The following is an 18,508-nucleotide window of genomic DNA, read 5'->3' on the forward strand; positions in this document are numbered from 1 at the left end:
TCCCAACCAAAAAAAAAAAAAAAAAAAAAAAAAAAATGCCGACAGGGCCCTTGTCCTGCCTGCCACCGGAATGGCTCCTGTGGGGGACAGTAAGGACCCCACCGCTGTAAGAATGACCAGCTCTCCCTCTGGGAGTATCTCTGACAAGGTTGTGATGGCTCACATCTGGTCACTGCTGCTGCCCCACAGCTGACAGCTTCAGTCCAGGAGACCTGGGACTGCGCCTCTCATAGTACTTGGGCCCCCACCTGACAACAGCCTGTCACAGCATCCCATCCCACACTCTCAAGGCACCTGCAGCATCAGCAGCGAGTAGAAGCGCCCACAGCAGGCCTGAACACCACCTCCTGCTAGGGTGTTGTCACCACCCCCACATCCGAGCCCGCTAGGCTCAGCTTCCCTGTGCAGGCCGTCTGGCCCGTGGCCTGCACTGTCCCTCTCTGTAGGCTCTCAGGCGGCCACATGTCCTCCGCAACAGCAGCCTCTGGGCTTTCAGACGCTTCCGAAGCCTCTTGTTTTCCTTCAGTGTGAGGAAGAGTTTTTTTTTGAGGGTATCCAAGTCCAAAAGGGCATAGCTGTGATCAGACGGCTGTCCCGGAAGGGGCCTCTTCAACCCCAGAGGGCTGGCGGGCAGGCCAGCGGCCTCCGTGGCCTCCATTGCTTCTGGATCTGATAAGACCTAAGGACAGAGGTCAGTGAGTGCTGGGAAGAGCCTTGTGTCCCAAGCAGGACAGCACGAGCTGGGGCCATGGCTGCCCATTACCCTCCGGGTTTAGCCCCAGCCCATTTCCCCTTCTGCAACCCTGATGAGCTGTCATGGTAGTCGACTGAGAAGCCCGGCCACCTCTCCCCGTGCTCCTGTTCCGTCGGGTCCTCTAGGGCAGTGGGTTTCTTCATTTTGTTGGCAGCAAAATCCGCCCCTCTGAGACCACCCGGTACCCAGGTCTTACCTGCTGCATGGGGCCTTCCGGGGTTGGAGGGTGAAGCTCTTCCAGTGAGGTGTCCATGTTCCTCCCTGAGCTGTCCCCACCAGCCCCCACCTCAGGGCAGACCTGGGAACAGCAGGCGGAGTCAGGCTGGCTGAGCTGGCTGACTCCGGACCCTGCAGCTGCTACTGTCCATCCCAGTAATCCCTGCACGGGGGCTATGGCCCTGTGCCTCTGCAGTCAGGAGCAAGCCTGCCCCTCCGCCCCTCCCTCCCTCCCTCCCTCCCTCCCTCCCTCCCACCAAGTCCAGGTCTCCAATTCTCAGGGCAGGAAGAGGAGGAAGCCTGAGGCCACAGCTTCCTTAAGGAAAGCACCCTGAACTCACAACCCTGCTGTCTTCAGGGAGTAGTCTCACCTTTCACCAGACTCCAGCATGTGAGCACTGCCTGACCAGGAAGCCATCACAACACCGCACTCTGGGATGTGTGGAGAGGCCTTGGCACACCCACCCCTCACCCATACCAATTCAAGGCATGACTCTCTGGTTGAGGCAGGGCACAGAGGAACCTAAAATCGCACATCCAAGTCTCCTGACTCGGCCTAACGATACCGACTGAGGCCAGGTTTGCTCACACTGGCTTTCACTAGATATGTCCCCAAATCCTGGGGCGGTGGCACCCAGACAGGTCCCTACAGCACCAAGGACCTGAATCATCTGCATCACCCTGACGCCTGGTAACCACGCTCGATGGACGTTTGGCCCTGTGGCGCCATGCGATGGAAAGGTCTGAAGCGGATCCAAAGTCCCTGCCACCTGCTGGCAGTGACCACCGTGGCCATCCACAGCTTCTCACCAATTCAACATGGGGGCACTGAGGACTGTGCAGTCAAACTGGGGATCTGAGCATGCTCAGGCCTATTTCAGCCCCTGTCCCTGCCTATTCTTCTGTCACCACACTAAAAGCTGTCACACCGCACTCTATCTATAGACATGGCCTTGGTGGCACTATGTGCTGCCGCCTGGACTCTGTGGCAACCCTCCTGCCTCTGCCTTCTAAGAGCTGAGATCACAGGAATTCACCATCACGCCTGGCTTTCTTGTTCTGAGACAGGGTCTCCTATATGTTAGACTAGCCTCAGACCCCAAGGGTGATTGAATATTTATCTTCCTGCCTCCGCCTCTGGAGAGCCAGGATTGCACACGGCCACGGCCACAGCCCACAGCCCACTGCTACAGCCCACGGCCACAGCCCACAGCCCAGATTTATTAGTGTTAGGGATCAAACCCAGGGCTTCGTGCATGCTAGACAAGCATCTTTGCAAAAAAAGACCGCACACAGTCCTCAGCACACAGTAGGGTTAACTTTAAAGGGGCTTTAGTTTAGTTTTTATTTCATTTTACTTTTTTGTCTTTCTAGCAGGGTCTTATCCTGCCTGTTTTGGTTTTTGGTTTTTTTTCTTTTTTTTTTTTTGGAGATAGGGTTTGTCTGTGTGGTCCTGACGGCTCTAGAACTCACCTTGTAAACCAGGCTGGCCTCGAACTCAGTCACCCACCCGCCTGTTTCCCAGGGCCTTCCTGCATGCTAGTCCAGCACTGTACCGACTGAGCTAGATCTGCAGTGTAGCCACGACTCCTCTGTAAGGTCCCCTCCCAGCGCACACACACAGACCCACTGGCTGGAGCTCAGGCCAGCGCCCTACCTGTGTGGGGTTCTGAAAAGCGAACACTGTGGGCACAGCATTGTGTTTCAGGTTCTTGCGGTTCCCAAAGGCGCTGAAGCATTCAGGTCTGAAATGTTCCGAGCAGATGACTGTGTGCTGCTTGGGCTTGAAGTCAGCCCGGCCCATGTTGAGCACCCACTCCCTCAGCAGCTCCGGGCGGCTCAACGGAAACCTGTGGGCACATGGCACAGCTTTGGAAACTCAGTAATTCACTCTTAGTCATCCAGATACTCTCACGCTGGCTTCTATCCACATATATAGGAATCCCAGGATCATAAACATGGGCAAGGAGCCCAAGGGAGCTATGCTTCCAAAGCACATGCCAGGAGGCACCTCTGGTCCTTCAAGAGCTTGCCACATGCCAGTCTCTGGTTTCCTGCCAGAAGGTGGCAGTGAATAGGACCAAGTGCCTGCCCCTCAGGAGCCTGCACCTCAAACAGGAGCAAGCTGGGCTGTGAGGGCGGGAGCAGGTGAAAACAACAGGAAGAAGCCCTGTGGTAGGTAATGAGGGCCGGCCAGGATGACATTTGAACAGACCCTGCAGCAAGTGAGAAGATAAGCCCCAGGGCCTTTACAAAGGATGGGTGGGGGCAGGGGACAAAGATGTTGGTCTGGCTAGGGCACCTGGAGGAAGACGGGCCACAAGACAAGACACACCCAGGGCTTGATTTAGGTAGCAGGGGCTTCACTGTAGGTTCTGGATGTGGAGAAGAGAGAGGTGAGCCTGGAAAAGCACTGAGTGGAGAGCAGGGCACTGTGAGAGCAATGCTGGGTTAGCAAGCAAGTGATTCAAGTCTGCAATCCAGCATTGGAAGGCTGACACAGGACTGAAGTGAGTTCAAGGGCAGCCTGGGTTACAGAATGATACGCCTTTAATCCCAACACTGAGGCCAGCCAGGTCTAGAGTAAGCTCTAGGACAGCAGAGCCTGGAGTGGGGAACTTGGGAGAGAGGAGGGAGAGGAAGGGGAGAGAGAGGGCAGGAAGAAAGGAAGAAGGGAAGAAGGAAAAAGCAAAAGCCAGGTATCAAGGTTTGCTGGAGGATGATGAGAGAAAAGGGAAGGAGCTCCATGCTTCCACGATCCCAAGGAGGGGGAGGGGGAGGGCGAGGAGGAAGAGGAGGAGGAGGGTTCTCTGAGGGCCAGGCCTGGGTTTGATGCATTAGGTGTCAAGTTCAAGGTGCTCTTCAGACTGGCAGAGCTCAAAGTGACAGATGGGGCACCTGAGCCGGGGGGATGTCCCTGCAGAGCCTGCCAACCCCGGGCGGTCTCAGCACTAGGGAGAAACCCTGAACGGCTCCATCTTGAGCACTCAGTGTAGGAAGTGGGGAGGATTCTGGGATGGAGACTGACAGGGGAGATGTGGGACAAAGGTCAGGATGCGCCCAGGGAGTCACGTGGGAAGAGACCTGTCCAGTCGAAAGCTATTGAGAGTTCTTTTAAGACAAAGCCAGCTAGATGACACAGATGTATAAGCAAGACCTGGGCGGGGCACGGTGGTGGATACCTGGAAGGGTCCATTTCATAAGCCAGCCCTCTCGAAGGAACAGAAGCAACACTAGCCTGAAGCAAGGATGGCGTCAGGAGGCAGATGGGAGGGCACAGGAGAGATGTCAAGGCACGGGGTACACACACGGGGTACACACAGATCTAAACTGTCCTCAGGAGACCTACCAGGATGTGTAATGATCATGTCATAAACACTTAAGTGGTAGCGCACAACTTTGATCTCAGCACTTGGGAGGCAGAGGCAGGCAGATCTCTCTCTGTGTGTTCAAGGTCAGCCTGGTCTACAGGGTGAGTTCCAGGACAGCCAGGGCTACACAGAGAAACCCTGTCTCGAAAAAAAAACAAAACGAAGCCAGGCGTGGTGGTGGTGGTGCACGCCTTTAATCCCAGCACTGGGGGGGAGGGGAGGGGAGGATTTCTGAGTTCGAGGCCAGCCTGGTCTACAAAGTGAGTTCCAGGACAGCCAGGGCTACACAGAGAAACCCTGTCTCGAAGAAAAAAAACAAAAAAACCAAACAACAACAACAACAACAAAAACAGTTTAAAGATGTGCAGATGTGTAGAGCACCTGTCTACCCACTACTCTTGAAGGCCTGAGCTCCATCCCCAATACCACAGTAAAATATAAAAGTCTCCCAGACACGATGCCTGCACCCTAGTATTAAGGGAGGGGGTATTTTTGAATGTTCAAAGCTAGTTTTGGCTACATAATGAGCTCTATTCACTCTGACTTCAGTCAGAACTACAGAAAAGGGCCCGGTCTCAAAGGGGGGGGTGGCTATTAAAATATGCACCTGGCAAAATCCCTGTGGCCCCCAAAAACAGGAAAGAAACAGTGTTCTCTGACCATCCATCCCATGGGAGACCTGGCAAGAGGGCGGTGCTTCTTCTATACACAAATAAATTTAATTTAAAAACAAAGAATGAGATCGGACAGAGGTGAGTGTCCCCTGAGTTCCTGACAACTCAGATACCTGATAACTACCCACGCAGACACCCAGAGGCCCTTCCACGCAGAACACACATCCTGGCTCGTGCTCAATGGAATACTATGCAGAATAGTGCTTGTGGGGCAAGGATGACTCTCGCAGGGCCCGGAAGGAAGAAACGTGGAGAGATCCCATTTCTTAAGGTGCAAACCTGGCCACAGCAACGCAGGCCACACGTAGGCTATCTCCCTGTGGGCAGGTGGGGGAAGAGACTGTAAATGGATGCCAGCGGAGACTTCTGTGGGCTGCCAACTGATATGTGTATTTTTCTGTGGTTGCTACTCTTCAGCAGAAACATTCAAAGTGTACAGGGTGCGTGCGGGCGGCCAGGAACTGAGCCCTGAAGGCACAGACATCGCTCGAAGCCGGAGCAGTTGAAGGGTGCTTCCCTGGAAAGGGCTCAGCACGAGTCTTGCTGGGGAAAAGGGGTCCCGGGGCTGCAGGACCAGTGATCTCCCACCTTCCCACAGTTGAAATCCCTGTCACGAGGCCCGGCCATTCTGGGAGCACTCATTCCTCCAGGCCTCCCGCGAGGTGACGCAGGCGCAAGGGGCCAGAGCAGGGACACGGCCAGACGCCACTCACGCTCATCTAGTTCGCACTGAGCACCGTCTGCTTCCAGGCGAGGAGGAGGCAGGGGGCTCAGGCTGTGAGGCCGCGCGCGGGAGCAGAGCATCGCCCGCGCCCGGCTCGGCCCCTCTCCGCAGCCCGGGTCCACCTCGCCCGCAAACCCTGGCCCGGGCCTCCCGGAGCTCCCGCCCGGTGCACCGAGGCCCGCGAGCGTTCCGTAGGGTCGGGTCCCGGCTTCCCCATCCCTCACCGGTGGAAGGTGAGCTGCTTCCTGCGGCTGCTGTAGCGGTTGCAGCATTGCCGGGCCGCGCAAGACTTCGGCATCTCGGAGATGGGCCCACTGCCCCTAAAAAAGATGGCGGCTCAGCGGCCTCGGGGGCGGATCCCGAGGGGCGGGGCCCGCAGGCTCGGGCGCCGGGAGCTGGACTTGCTCTGCTCCCTAAAGTTAGAGCGGAGGAAAACTTAACTTGTGCCCAAGTAACAACCTCGGAAACCTGGACTAAATAAAGCGTCGACTCCTAACTCAGCTAACAGTTTCTAGCTTGCAGGGCTGACAGGTAGCAGGGCTGGGTTTGTCTATTACAGACAGGTACAGAGCCTGCCTGGCCTCGAACTCACACTTCATTCATCTCAGCCTCCCTGACAAGGTTTGGATCCCACTGGAGGTACCCAGTTGATCACCATACAGACCAAAGATGCCTAGCACTAGACTCACCTCACCAGTCCGAACTTCAAAGGCCCTAACGGCTGTGGCTTTGAAAGCTCCGACAAGTGCGGGGTAGGGGGTAGGGGTGGCCACACACCTGAGTAGACAAGTGTGACAAGAATTGAGGGAAAGGGAAGCCTTTCAAAAGTGCACACTGGGCCTACGAGCTAACTGGAGAAGTGGAGCAGGGGTCATGGTCCCTTTTCATCATCAGCTCAGCTCTGCCAGATCCGCCATCTGACAAGCGACTGGGGAGACCCAGAGCCCTCCTCAGCACAGGACACCTAAGGAGACAGACCTCAAAGTAGCAATATCTTTATTTACAAAATATACAGTTTCACAGAAACAGCTTGCTTTATACACATAAACTTCATACTTACACAGAACATGTAAACGATGTTGTGTCTGGCTTGGCCAAAGCCCACGGGAGGGGTCTCCTTGGGGCTGACCTTTCCCTCCCAGTATCAGCCGTCAACCAAGAGCCCGAGGCTCACACCCAGTTTGCATAAACAAGCTGATTGCAGCTGCCCAGCTCAACCTACCCCCAAACCTAGGTGTCTGACTTCTGACACCACCCACAGGGACAGATCCCCTTAAAAACAAAGCAAGCAAACACAGATGTCAAATGTATTCCAGAGGCATTGAATCTCTGAGCACATGTAATGGCCAGCTCCACCGTTCCACAACAAAACCACACATATTCTTAAATGCACTTAAAAAAAAAAAAAAAAAAACTACTGGAACTTTGGTTCTTCTCGGTGAAGACACTGGACAAGAACTGTCACAGGGTGGGGCAGGTCTTTGGCAAATTCTTCTCACTTGTCCTGGGTATTGCCCCAGTCAGAACCACACAATAGCCTGGGGGCAAGACTGTTTCTGTCACAGCTCCTTCTCTTTACAAGAGCTCTCCCCTTGAGGTCTTAACAGAGCTCAGCAGTACTTCTCTGTACTTTAATATGAGCAACAGGATTAAAAAAATAATAATAAAGTTAAACTGGGAGAGTCAGAAAGATGCTAAGATTGAAAAAAAAAAGGCTCTGATTTGCCAAATTACAGTCTACAGTCTGAGCTCCTTTGGTGCTTAAGACAATGTGGGAGAATGCCTGGTGACCCTGCAAAGGTACTCCAGGAAGGGGAAGAAAGGGGACACATTTGGCCACTCTGCTCTGTCTCGGACCTAAAACAAAGAACACGTGTGATAAATGGGCAGGAAACACTGCTGAGAAAAAACGAGCATTGGAGATGCTGGATTGAGAGCCAACGCCCTCTTCCTCCCCTCGCCCCAGGACCACCAGTGTCCAGGAGCTGAGCCAGCCCTCACTCAGACCAGGGCTCTGGTTCACCGCTTTGAACCTCTGCAAGCTGATGCTATAGCACTCAGACCTTGCCTCACCCCAGGAACCCAGGTCAGCCAGTATGGAAGGCAGAATGCTCTGGTTCTCTTCACCCATTATCTGAAGAACAGCACACAGGGCCCAAGGACAGTATCTTCTGTGGACTGCTACTGGAGCAGCTAAAAAGGAACTATGGGCTCCCACAACAGGACCAGGCACCCTGGGGCACTGACCACCAACAGCACAGCTGGGACACCCAGTATGACAGTGGCCAAGACTTTAGGCTGTCTTGTGGGAAAAAAATATGCTTTTTGTTTTTTACATCGTGCAAAACAAGAAACTGAGTTATGAACACAGAACACCTCCACTCCAACCCTTGCTCTGTGGAAAGGTGGCCACACACTGTCCCTTTAAACCAACAGTGAAAACCCAAAGAACCACTGCTCACCCCCCACCCAGGGCTCCTCTCAGAAAACAGCTCCGCGGCTCCGTAAGTACAACTGAGGCAAGGAAGTGAGACCACGAAAGGGCGAGCAACTTGGACGGCTGCTGTATAGACACTTGTGATAAAAGAGCAACACTGAGAACACAGCCAGGGAAACACAACACCTCCACTCCGGAGCACAGAGGAGACAGGAATGACAGCTAGCACCGGCTGCCAATGGCCGCAACTGGCTAACAGTGACTGTGTGCCCCCACTGTCAGCTGGAGCAGCAGCTCTGACCATCTGACCTGCTCACTAGCTATGTACAGGTCTATCTGGACGGCTTGTCCTTTGCTTAGGCACCTGAGTGGCAGGGTCTGCCTGCACCAGAGCTGCGAGTTCTGTGCTCAACTAAGGGAGGCCAGAGCCAGTCCTGCCCATCTCCTCCACAGCTCCGGATCAGTCCAGAAACAGCTTCCGGGAGCCCATTCGGGACCGGTTAGAGCGACGGATATCAAACTTGGAGTCCCGGCACTTTTGGCAGACAAACACCTCCGGAACATTGGACTTGCGGATCTTTGCACAGGACAGGTGAATCCAGGTGTGGCACTCGTTACACTCGATCATGGGGCGGCCAGCAAAGGGCTTCATGCAGAAACAGGTGACGAGGTCCCAGGAATCATCATCTGTAAGGAAGCCAACAGTTGAGAAAGGCGACCTCCCTTTTTCCCTGGGGAACTGTACATTGAAGAGACACAGTGGCTAAGTGTGACCAAACTATTGCTCCAGCTATCTATCACTCCTGGGCCATGGCATTTCCCACTGGGGCTTGCAGAGCAACCTGGCAGTCTCTAGGAGGTAACTCTTTTATGAGCATCTACCCACCCACCCTTCCACACTTTCTCCTTCAAAGACTAAGCATACCCCAGTCCCACCCTAGGGGCCTGGACTCTCTGCTCAACCCACTCACCCGAGTCCACCATGATGTCTTCATCATTTCCAGTGCTATCTTCGTCTCGGAACACCACCTGCTTCCCCTGGCGGACAATAGTCCGTTTTCCTTCAGTTTTTATTTCTGTGACCTGATCAGGTGACACAGTAGCACAAGAGCCACTTGAGGGAGTATCAGAGTCCCAGCCTGAGCAGGGGTCAGCAGACGCCTGGGGAATATCCTGCATGGTGGGACTTGAGGGGGTCTCCACATATGGGTCTGCAGCTTCCAGCTTCAGCAGGCTCTCCCTGAATCCCTCCTTCACAGGCATGTCGCTGTCCCTGCGCTTCCTCTTCTTCTTCTTCTTCAGCTTGTCAGTTTTCTTCCTGTCCAGCAGGTAGTTACTGGGCTTAGCTCTCTGCAAGAGGGAAGGCTGCAGGTGGCTGAAGCATCCGTCGGGCACTGGAGGCGTGATGTCAGAGAAACCAGTGTCCCAGCCGTCACTGTCAATGGTCCCGGCAGTGCTGTTGGCGGGGCTGGGACTGCTCCTCAGGGGGAGCTCCTGAAATAGAGCAACAAGGCACAGTTGGTAATCTAGCCAGCTCCAAGGATAGACAGGAGCACCGCTCTGCGGTCAGTCTTCCTGCCCCACCCCACCCCCGCACAACCTCATGAGCTTATCAAGGTGGCAGCAGACCACCTCACTGAACCCTCATTGCCTGCCCCAGAGCCAGAACTAGACTTACGGTTAAATATGGGGGTTCAGACCAGAGTGCTACTGGGTATAGACTAGCAGCAGAGTGCTTAGTGGGCATGCAAGGAACAGGGCTGAGTTTATCTCCACCTTCCCAAATCCTTCAGAAAAGCACCAGATGCCTCCAGAGTTTATTCTTCGCTCAATAAGGAAGAATTAACTCCCTCCATTTCTCCTCCCAACAAATACATTTTAATCAAGTGAGTTTAAGTTACTTCAAACTTTTGGCCTTCTTTAAAAAAACAAACAAACAAACAAAAAAGCTGGGCAAAATGGAACATGTCTTTAAGGAAAAACAAGCAGGTTTGAGTTCAAGGCCAGCCTGCCTGGTTTACAGAACGGAGAAACCCTGTCTGGGGGTAGAAAGAAAAAAAAAACTGGAAACATTCCAAAATATTGCAAAAATCTAAGTAGATAATTAGTGCCCCGTGCTGGACTCGTACACTCCGTGCTTTGCCAAGAGTGGCCGTGTTCTATGTGGTACAAAGGATGCACTGCACAGTGAGTAAACCCATCCTCTGAGAGCTGACTTCCCCAAACACCAGATTCTGTTTGTAGCTTTGCCTCATGTGCACAGGACTCCACCAGCCTGAGCCCCTCTGGAGCTGACATCCCTGCCTTCTGCCCTTTCCTTGGCAAGGGAAAAGCTTCCATGGACACGGGAGGCCCACTACCTGGTATTCCTGAAAAAGAGGCAACACCTGGAGCCTATGGCAAGAAAGTGCCCACTTCTCTTTTTTTTTTTTTTGGTTTTTCCAGACAGGGTTTCTCTGTGTAGCCCTGGCTGTCCTGGAACTCACTCTGTAGACCAGGCTGGCCTTGAACTCAGAAATTCACCTGCCTCTGCCTCCCAAGTGCTGGGGATTAAAGGCGTGCACCACCACACCCGGCCGAAAGTGCCCACTTCTGTGGCCAGGCCAGGGTGTCCTTCTCTTCAAAGCAGGGGGGAAAGAACAGCCCCTTAGCCCACTCCTCCCAAGGTGCTCAGTCTAGCCAAATACTGGCTCTTTATTATCTTTCTGAGTGGAGTCACAAAAGTGACTGGAAATAAACTTAAATGGAAAAAAAATGTTAAATGATTTCTAGACAAGTCTACTAAAACTTTGAAAAAAATCACATCCCTGCCTGGGCTGATCTAGGTCCCAAAGAAAGTGACTCCTGCCAGACTCCTTCCTGCCCAAAGCTGGCACCCAGCACTTCCAGACTCCGGCTGCTGAGCCACCTGCAGCAGGAACCCAAGGTGCGGGCGTCCAGCTCCAAAACCTGTCATCATTACCTCCTTTGGGTAGGGGATGTAGCCTGCATACGCCAAGACGAAGGTGCAGAATTTGTTGAAGTCTTCCACAGTCCGGCGCCTCTTACAAGTGGGGGAGTACTCCTGCAGAAGGGAACAAAGAGTCAGTGAGGGGGACTCCTGCGGAGGGAACTGACCAAAACAAAGCAAGCTACAACTTTTATTGCCAAGTCACAAAACACTGCAGGGATTTAGTCTAGAAACAAGATAAGGTAAGTTGGGGGGGGTCAAGAAACAAGAGTTTTCTTAAGGTGGAAAGAAGAGTTTTAAGATTCTGTGCCAAGAACACTGGAAACTGGCTAGGAGATAAAAGCCTGTGTATAGTCCACCTCCTGGCATTCGCCTTATCTGTTTGTCCCTGCAGGCCCATCAGGAGCGCCGACATCTACATTTTTGCTACAGATTGCCCACTCTGAAAACGAACCACAGCTGTGGCTCTAAACAAACTCATTCAAAGTGATTTCAAAGATCACCTACTTCATCTTCCCTTGCTCTCTAAACCTGACTCCCTCGAGTCCAAGGCGGGGGGTGGCGGGGGGTGGGGGGGGGTGGGTGGGCAGCGTCTGCAGCTCAGGGGACATCCTCACCCAAGTAGGGACGGGATGCCAACACCGAAATGTTCCTCGGAAAGAGTCCGAAGGGAAACACCGTTTGGTTTAAGTACGCACGGAAGACATAGGACCTACGCAGGATCGGCCGGCTCGGGCCATTCTCAACGGCCGCCACGCACCCATCACAAAAAGGGATTTTCTCCCGAGAAGGCGGAGCATCGCGGCTCCGGGCACATTCCCTGCGGTGGCTCCCCGCACCTTGCCGCTACCCCCCCCCCCGTGCTCAGGTGATTCTCCGGCTTGGGGGGGTGGGGGACACCGGGTCGACCTCCGAAAGCCTCCCGCAAAGCGGCGCGCAACGCAGCACTTTCAAACGCGGTCCCAACTTGCTCCAACAGGCCGCTCGCTCCCGCCCCTCGGCCAGCCCCGCAGGCGACCGAACGGCAGCGGAGCGGGCCGCGCGCACCCGGCACTCGGGCGGCCACGGGGCGGTCCGACCGGGCCCCAACTCGGGAAAAACTTTAATTTCGCCCCAGGGAACCTCGCGGGGGGAGGGGGGGAATCAGGGCCTCGGACCGGAGTGCGGGGCGGCGCCGCGGCGGCGGCCAGGGACCCGCCCTCCCTCCCGGAGCAGATGGCGCGCGACGCCCGCCCGCCCGCGCAGGCCCCGGAAGGTGCGGGGCCCACCCGTGGGGTGCGGGACGCCCGCGGGTCCCCGGTGGCCGTTCCGGCGCCGCGCAGGCCCCGGCGCCTCCCGCCCGCAGCGGCGACACCGTGGACCCCTCGGGCCCCGCCCCGCCCCCGCCGCACACCCCGCACCGCGACCCCGAGGCGCTGCGTGGGGGCCGCTCCCCGGAAGGAGGGGGAGGGGCGGCGCGGGAGACCGGCTCCCGAGGACGGACCCCCCGGACGCGGGCGCCGTGGGGGCGGGGCGCGGCCTGGCCGGCGGAGGGGGCGGCGGGACCGCGCGCCTGGCCGTTCCGAGGGGGCCGGGCCGCACCGGGGAAGTGGGGAGGAGACCCCCGCGAGCCCGACGCGGGGCGGCGGAGGGCCATGTCCTCGGGGCGGAGGGTGGGCGCGGTGCCCGGGAGGACCGGCGGGGAGCGGAGGCGCGGGCCCCAGCTGGGGGCGCCGGGCGAACGTGGGGGAGGGAGGCAGGGCTCGAGACGGCTGCCCGGGGTCCGGCTCGGCCCGGGGTGCAGCGGAGGCCGGGGAGGGGGCGGCGAAGCGAAGCTCGGACTCACCTCGGGGTGGAAGGCGGCGGCGCAGGAGTCGGAGTCCATGTTCCGGGTGGGGGGCGGCGGCTGTGGGAGTGCCGAAGCCTGAGTGCGGGAGCGGGCCCACGGGACGCTCAGGGCCAGGGGGCTCGGGCACCGCGCAGGGCTCGGGCGGACCCGGCCGGGGAGGGGTCGCCCGGGCTGGAGGTGACGGGGGTGTCGGGGTGTCGCGTCGCAGGCTCGCTGATCCCGAACAGGAGTCTCCACAGCGAACTGAGTGGAGGATGCAGCTCCCACGACCCGCGCTGTGGAGAGGCGGGAGAGGCACTGTGGGGGGCGGCGGCGGCGGCGGCGGCGACAGCGAGCGGGAACCCGACCGGCTCCCCGACCTGACGCCCAGTTCGGCTCGTGTCTCGGGAGGGAGGGCGGGAGCGTCGCGAGGGTCGTCGGGAAATGTAGTCCGGGTTGTCTGGACTTCGTCGTGTAGGGGTGTGGCCTGCTCGGCGCGCAGCCTTATGGGAGCGGTAGTCCCTAGCGTTGCGCCGCGGAGTCTAGAGACTATCCTAGAACTCCAACTCCCAAGAGGCTCTGCGACAGCGGACGAATGCGGAGGCGGTGCTGACAGGATTCCGGAGCTTCAGAGCGGGGGAGGTGCGGGGGCTCCCACCGCCCAGCTGGTGGGGGAGGGGCGGCAGCCCGCGGGCTACGCGGGGCGGGGTGGAGCAGCGGCCTGGGTCTCGGAGGGCGGTGGCCCGGGCTCCGCTTTCTCCCGTGGGGCCTCAGCGTCGGCCTTTGTGGGGCGGGGGTGTCCCGGCGGCTGGAGCAGGATGGGGGCGGGCCACTGACGTCCGCCAGGGCGGAGCGCACTTGTTTTCGCGGCCGCGGGCGTTTAACTGGAGGTTCCCGGCGACCGCGGCGTTGGGCCTGGCGGGGTCACTTGTGGGCGCCCGGTGCGCACAGCGGAAGATGGGACCGAACTCCGGGACAGCGCAGCGCCGCCACACGCGCGCCGGCTTCCGTTCGCTTTTTGTTTTCTCCTCGCTGTCCTCAGGGCTGCGGCGACGGGAAACGCCGCGCCTCCCGAGTTTCGCTTTTCCTGGGATCCAGGGCGGCCGGTGCGGTGAAACGCGTGAGCCGCCGTGACTCCGAGTGGGCAGTGTTCTCCCGTGGGTGTGGAAGATCGACCCGGACCGCTTAGCGGAGTGCCTTGGTGACATTACCGTAAGGCTGTTGTAATTTTAACGTTAGTAATTTTTTAGAAGGAAAAATAAGATAACTTTAAAAACTGTCAAAGGAGCGACAAGATTTTAAATTCGAATGAGAAAACATTCTGACACATTTGAAAAAGGAATACATTTGAGCCTGTGATTAGGACTGTCGGTGACTATCGCTGTTTTCAAAGGTTCAGCTCATTTTTATGTGAACAGTGATTAAGGTAGGAATAGGTGTGTCCAAGGGTGGTGGCCCACATCTTTATAAGCAGGAGCGGGAGCCGGTGGGACTCGTGGTCACCCTGTGAATTCCTGGCTAGTCCGACCCTTTGTGAATAAGGAGGAGGAGGAAGTGGGAAGGAAGGAGGAGAGTTGCTGCCTAACTGGGGACCACCAGCATGGGGTACATTAGACACTATCATAAGAACAAAAATTGGGTTGATTTCAGAAATCCTACGGGCCTCAGTTCCCTAACCAAAAAATACCTACCACGATGACCAACTTAATAAAGGTAATTTGCTGCTGCTGCTGCTGCTGCTGCTGTTCTTCAATGATGTGTGCAATATTGAAACCCTGTCCAGACGATAGGGTGAAGTAACACCCTGATGAAAGGCAGATACATGCAGAATTACAATGCTACCTGGTTTCTGTAGCCAAAGAACGTCTGGAGGTTGAGGCAGAATCACCCGAAGTGGCTTGGGTTTTTTCCTGTATAAGAAAGGATTTTAGAGCCAGATGTGTTGTCTGTAAATCCAACACAGTGGGGCCGAGGAAGGATTGCTGAAAGTTAAACCCCAACTCCTGGATTACAGAGAAATTCTAAGGTTGACAAGGAAAACCTTGTCCCAGTAAGGTTGGGGGTGGGATTGTAGCCAAGACCACAAGACCTGGCAAGGCTTTAGGTTAGGATGTCATGTCCTATCTTTAGTAGTTCAGAGATACAGTAACAGCAGTTAAGAGCTCTTCTTGTGCTTGCAGAAGACCAGGGTTCCACACAGGAGCTTACAGCCATCCATTACTCTGTTCCTAGGAACCTAACACCCTCATCTGACCTTGAGGTCACCAAGCACAAACATAGTGCACAAATACACATGCTAGCAACACGCACACATAAATGCATAAAAGAAAGTGCCACTTAGGACTGGTGAGATGGCTCAGTGGGTAAGCACTCGACTGCTCTTCCAAAGGTCCTGAGTTCAAATCCCAGCAACCACATGGTGGCTCATAACCATCCTTAACAAGATCTGATGCCCTCTTCTGGAGTGTCTGAAGATAGCTACAGTGTACTTACATATAATAAATAAATAAATAAATCTAAAAAAAAAAAAAAAAAAAGTGCCACTTAATCCCAGCACTTGGGAGGTAGAGACAGGCAGATTTCTAAGTTTGAGGCCAGCCTGGTCTACAGAGTGAGTTCCAGGACAGCCAGGGCTATACAGAGAAACCCTGTCTCAAAAAAGTGCCACACCATACTAGCATGATAATGCATACCTGTAAGCCCAGAGTTTGGGAGAGAATCGGGAATACTGGTCAACCTTGGTTCCCTAAGAAGCCTGAGGCCACCCTGGATGTCCCAACACCCCATCTCAAGATGCAGATACAAACCAAGAAGTAAATGACCACACCTGATCTTTATTCCTTGTGCTAAAAATTTCACAGTAAACAGCCAAGTCGTTCTCACACTAAGAAACTGGCTGAAGGACCTGGCTCAGTGGTTGAGAGTAAGCTCACAACCATCTGTAATGGGATCAGGTGCCCTCTTCTGGTGTGTCTGAAAACAGCTACAGTGTACTCTTATAAATAAAATAAACCTTAGAAAAAAATAGGAAAGGGGCTTAAAAAGATGGCTCTGTTGTTAAGAGCACTTGTTGCTTTTACAGAGACCCTGGGATCAATTCTTGGGATTACCCACATGGTGGCTCTCAGCCATCTGTAACTCCAGTTGCAGGAGATCCTGTGAGTTCTTTTAACCTCTATGGACAATATACATGAGCCTAATGCAGGAATATAAATGCAAGCAAAATACTCTGTGCACATAAATCTAAAAGTTAAACAATGGTAAGTTGAGGCCAGGCATGGTTGCTCTTGGCTCTGATCCCTAGTAGGGAAATTTTGTCTGGGTTGTGTGCGTACACTGAGGTGCCTCAGGAGCCCTCCAAAAGAAAAACAGAAAGTTGGTGTCTACTTGGTGGCTGTTTAGCATGTGAGAGCCCTTGATTTATCTCCACACTACTTAAAAGTCAACAGAGAGTCAGGTCCAGGGTTAGCGCACGCCTTTAATCCCAGCATTCAGAAGGCGGAGGCAAATTGAACTCTTGAGTTCAAAGTCAGCCTGGTCTACACAGAGTTCCAGGATCACCGGGACTGTATAGAGTAACCCTACCTAAAAAGAACAAATTAAAAAAAGAAAATGAGCCGGGCGGTGGTGGCGCATGCCTTTAATCCCAGCACTTGGGAGGCAGAGGCAGGTGAATTTCTGAGTTCGAGGCTAGCCTGGTCTACAAAGTGAGTTCCAGGACTACACAGAGAAACCCTGTCTTTCAAAGCCAAAAAAAAGGGGGGGGGGGGGCTGGTGAGATGGCTCAGTGGGTAAGAGCATCCGACTCTTCTTCTGAAGGTCCAGAGTTCAAATCCCAGCAACCACATGGTAGCTCATAACCATCCGTAACGAGATCTGACGCCCTCTTCTGGAGTGTCTGAAGACAGCTACAGTGTACTTACATATAATAAATAAATAAATCGTTAAAAAAAAAAAAAGAAAATGGATAAATAGGGGCTGGAGAGATAGCTCAGAGGTTAAGAACACTGACTGTTCTTCCAGCGGTCCTGCGTTCAGGTCCCAGAAATCACATGGTAGCTCACAAACATGGCATCCAATGCCCTCTTCTGGTGTGTGTCTGAAGACAGTGTACTCGCATACATAAAATAAATAAATCTAAAAAAAAAATTTAAAAGCACCCCTGGTGTCTAGCTGAGGACGTGTTGGGCCTAATGGACGTGAGATGAGGGTCTAGGTTCTTACCACAAAACTACTTAAAGGTTTTCAAAGCCACAGCATCTAGGGGGTGCAAAGATGGCTCTGTTGGTAGTCAAGAATAAAGATTGCTGTTACAGAGAAGTCCAGTTCTGTTCCCAAGACCTGAGTCAGGTCACGCTCACAGCCATTTACACACTCACCTGTAGAGGAGCCCGGTGCCGCCTCTGCCGTCTGCTCTCAAGTGTACTGACCCTCACACAGGTAGATACATTTAACTGGAAGTGTTTTTAAAATCTTCTGAAATGTGTAGGGTTTTTTTGTTTGTTTGTTTTGTTTTTTCTCTGTCCTGGAACTCACTTTGTAGACCAGGCTGGCCTCGAACTCAGAAATCCACCTGCCTCTGCCTCCCAAGGGCTGGGACTAAAGGCATGTGCCACCACGCCTGGCTAGGGTTTTTGTTTTGTTTTGCCTGCATGGCCATGTGCACCAAGTGACCACGTTGAGTCCTCTGCAAGTGCAGCAGGGGCTCTCAGCTGCTCCCTGAATTTACTGAAGTTTTTTAATGGAAGCAGCCTCATAGCCTGCAGCTATGGAGAAGGGTCCCCCTGGTAAGCCACCCACCTTTTTACAGGCTGCCTTGTTTTCAGGTGCACTGTCCTGTCCCTAGCACCCACCCTAGGCTTGCTTAGTGACCCTAAGTAACAGGTTAGCTGTGATACCCAGACCCTGGCAATCCCCGGCTTTTTTGTTTTTACTTTTCTTTTTTTCTTTTTTTTTTTTAAAGATTTATTTATTTATTATATGTAAGTACACTGTAGTTGTCTTCAGACACTCCAGAAGAGGACGCCAAATCTCATTACGGATGGTTGTGAGCCACCATGTGGTTGCTGGGATTTGAACTCTGGACCTTTGGAAGAGCCGTCGGATGCTCTTACCTGCTGAGCCATCTCACCAGCCCTTGTTTTTACTTTTCTTCTGAGGCGAGAGTTGCTGAATGTTGGCTCTCAGACAGTTGTGATGGCTCCTGAGAGGAGGGAGGGAGCCCAACATCAGCCCAGGTGACAAGTTAAAAATACTAAGAACACCATGGTTTCCCAGTAAGTAATTTGAGAATGCGTTTATTTTCATTGAGTTTCCAAATATAGCCCCTCCTACCTAAATCTCACTGGCTGCTTCACTTGAGGGAACTTTGGGGCACACTCTGCCTCCAGGCTTGACTGTGTAGTTGGAGTGTGGGTGTGAATTTTACCAGAGGCTTGTTTTGTTCAGAGTGGTTCTCTGACGCCACTGCACTTGATCCAGCCAGAGTGTGTTCTTAGGAATCCTCAGGAGACCGTGTGTATATGTGTGTGTGTGTGTGTGTGTGTGTGTGTGTGTGTGTGTGTGTGTGTGTGTG

At 54.3% G+C, this 18,508-nt stretch overlaps 2 protein-coding genes across 3 annotated transcripts; both read right to left on the reverse strand.

Annotated features, from left to right (window-relative positions):
- Positions 1-27: 27 nt before the first annotated feature.
- Thap3 (THAP domain containing 3) lies at positions 28-6,062 on the reverse strand. 2 transcript variants are annotated; one of them, XM_021200938.2, is made up of 4 exons: positions 5,964-6,062; positions 2,628-2,820; positions 951-1,052; positions 28-679 (listed from the first exon to the last, which is right to left on the reverse strand). In XM_021200938.2, the coding sequence occupies exons 1-4, from the start codon at positions 6,035-6,037 to the stop codon at positions 392-394; spliced, it is 657 nt and encodes a 218-aa protein (XP_021056597.1). In that variant the 5' UTR covers positions 6,038-6,062; the 3' UTR covers positions 28-391. The 2 variants fall into 2 exon arrangements, with proteins under 2 accessions (XP_021056597.1, XP_029395929.1); XM_029540069.1 differs by lacking the exon at positions 5,964-6,062 and adding an exon at positions 5,129-5,777.
- A 1,382-nt stretch (positions 6,063-7,444) lies between these two features.
- Phf13 (PHD finger protein 13) lies at positions 7,445-13,323 on the reverse strand. The gene is made up of 4 exons (XM_021200725.2): positions 12,952-13,323; positions 11,139-11,240; positions 9,148-9,670; positions 7,445-8,863 (listed from the first exon to the last, which is right to left on the reverse strand). The coding sequence occupies exons 1-4, from the start codon at positions 12,988-12,990 to the stop codon at positions 8,637-8,639; spliced, it is 891 nt and encodes a 296-aa protein (XP_021056384.1). The 5' UTR covers positions 12,991-13,323; the 3' UTR covers positions 7,445-8,636.
- Between the last annotated feature and the right edge of the window lie 5,185 nt (positions 13,324-18,508).

This window comes from Mus pahari, chromosome 6 (genome assembly GCF_900095145.1).
Source record: "Mus pahari chromosome 6, PAHARI_EIJ_v1.1, whole genome shotgun sequence".
Lineage (NCBI taxonomy): Eukaryota > Metazoa > Chordata > Mammalia > Rodentia > Muridae > Mus > Mus pahari.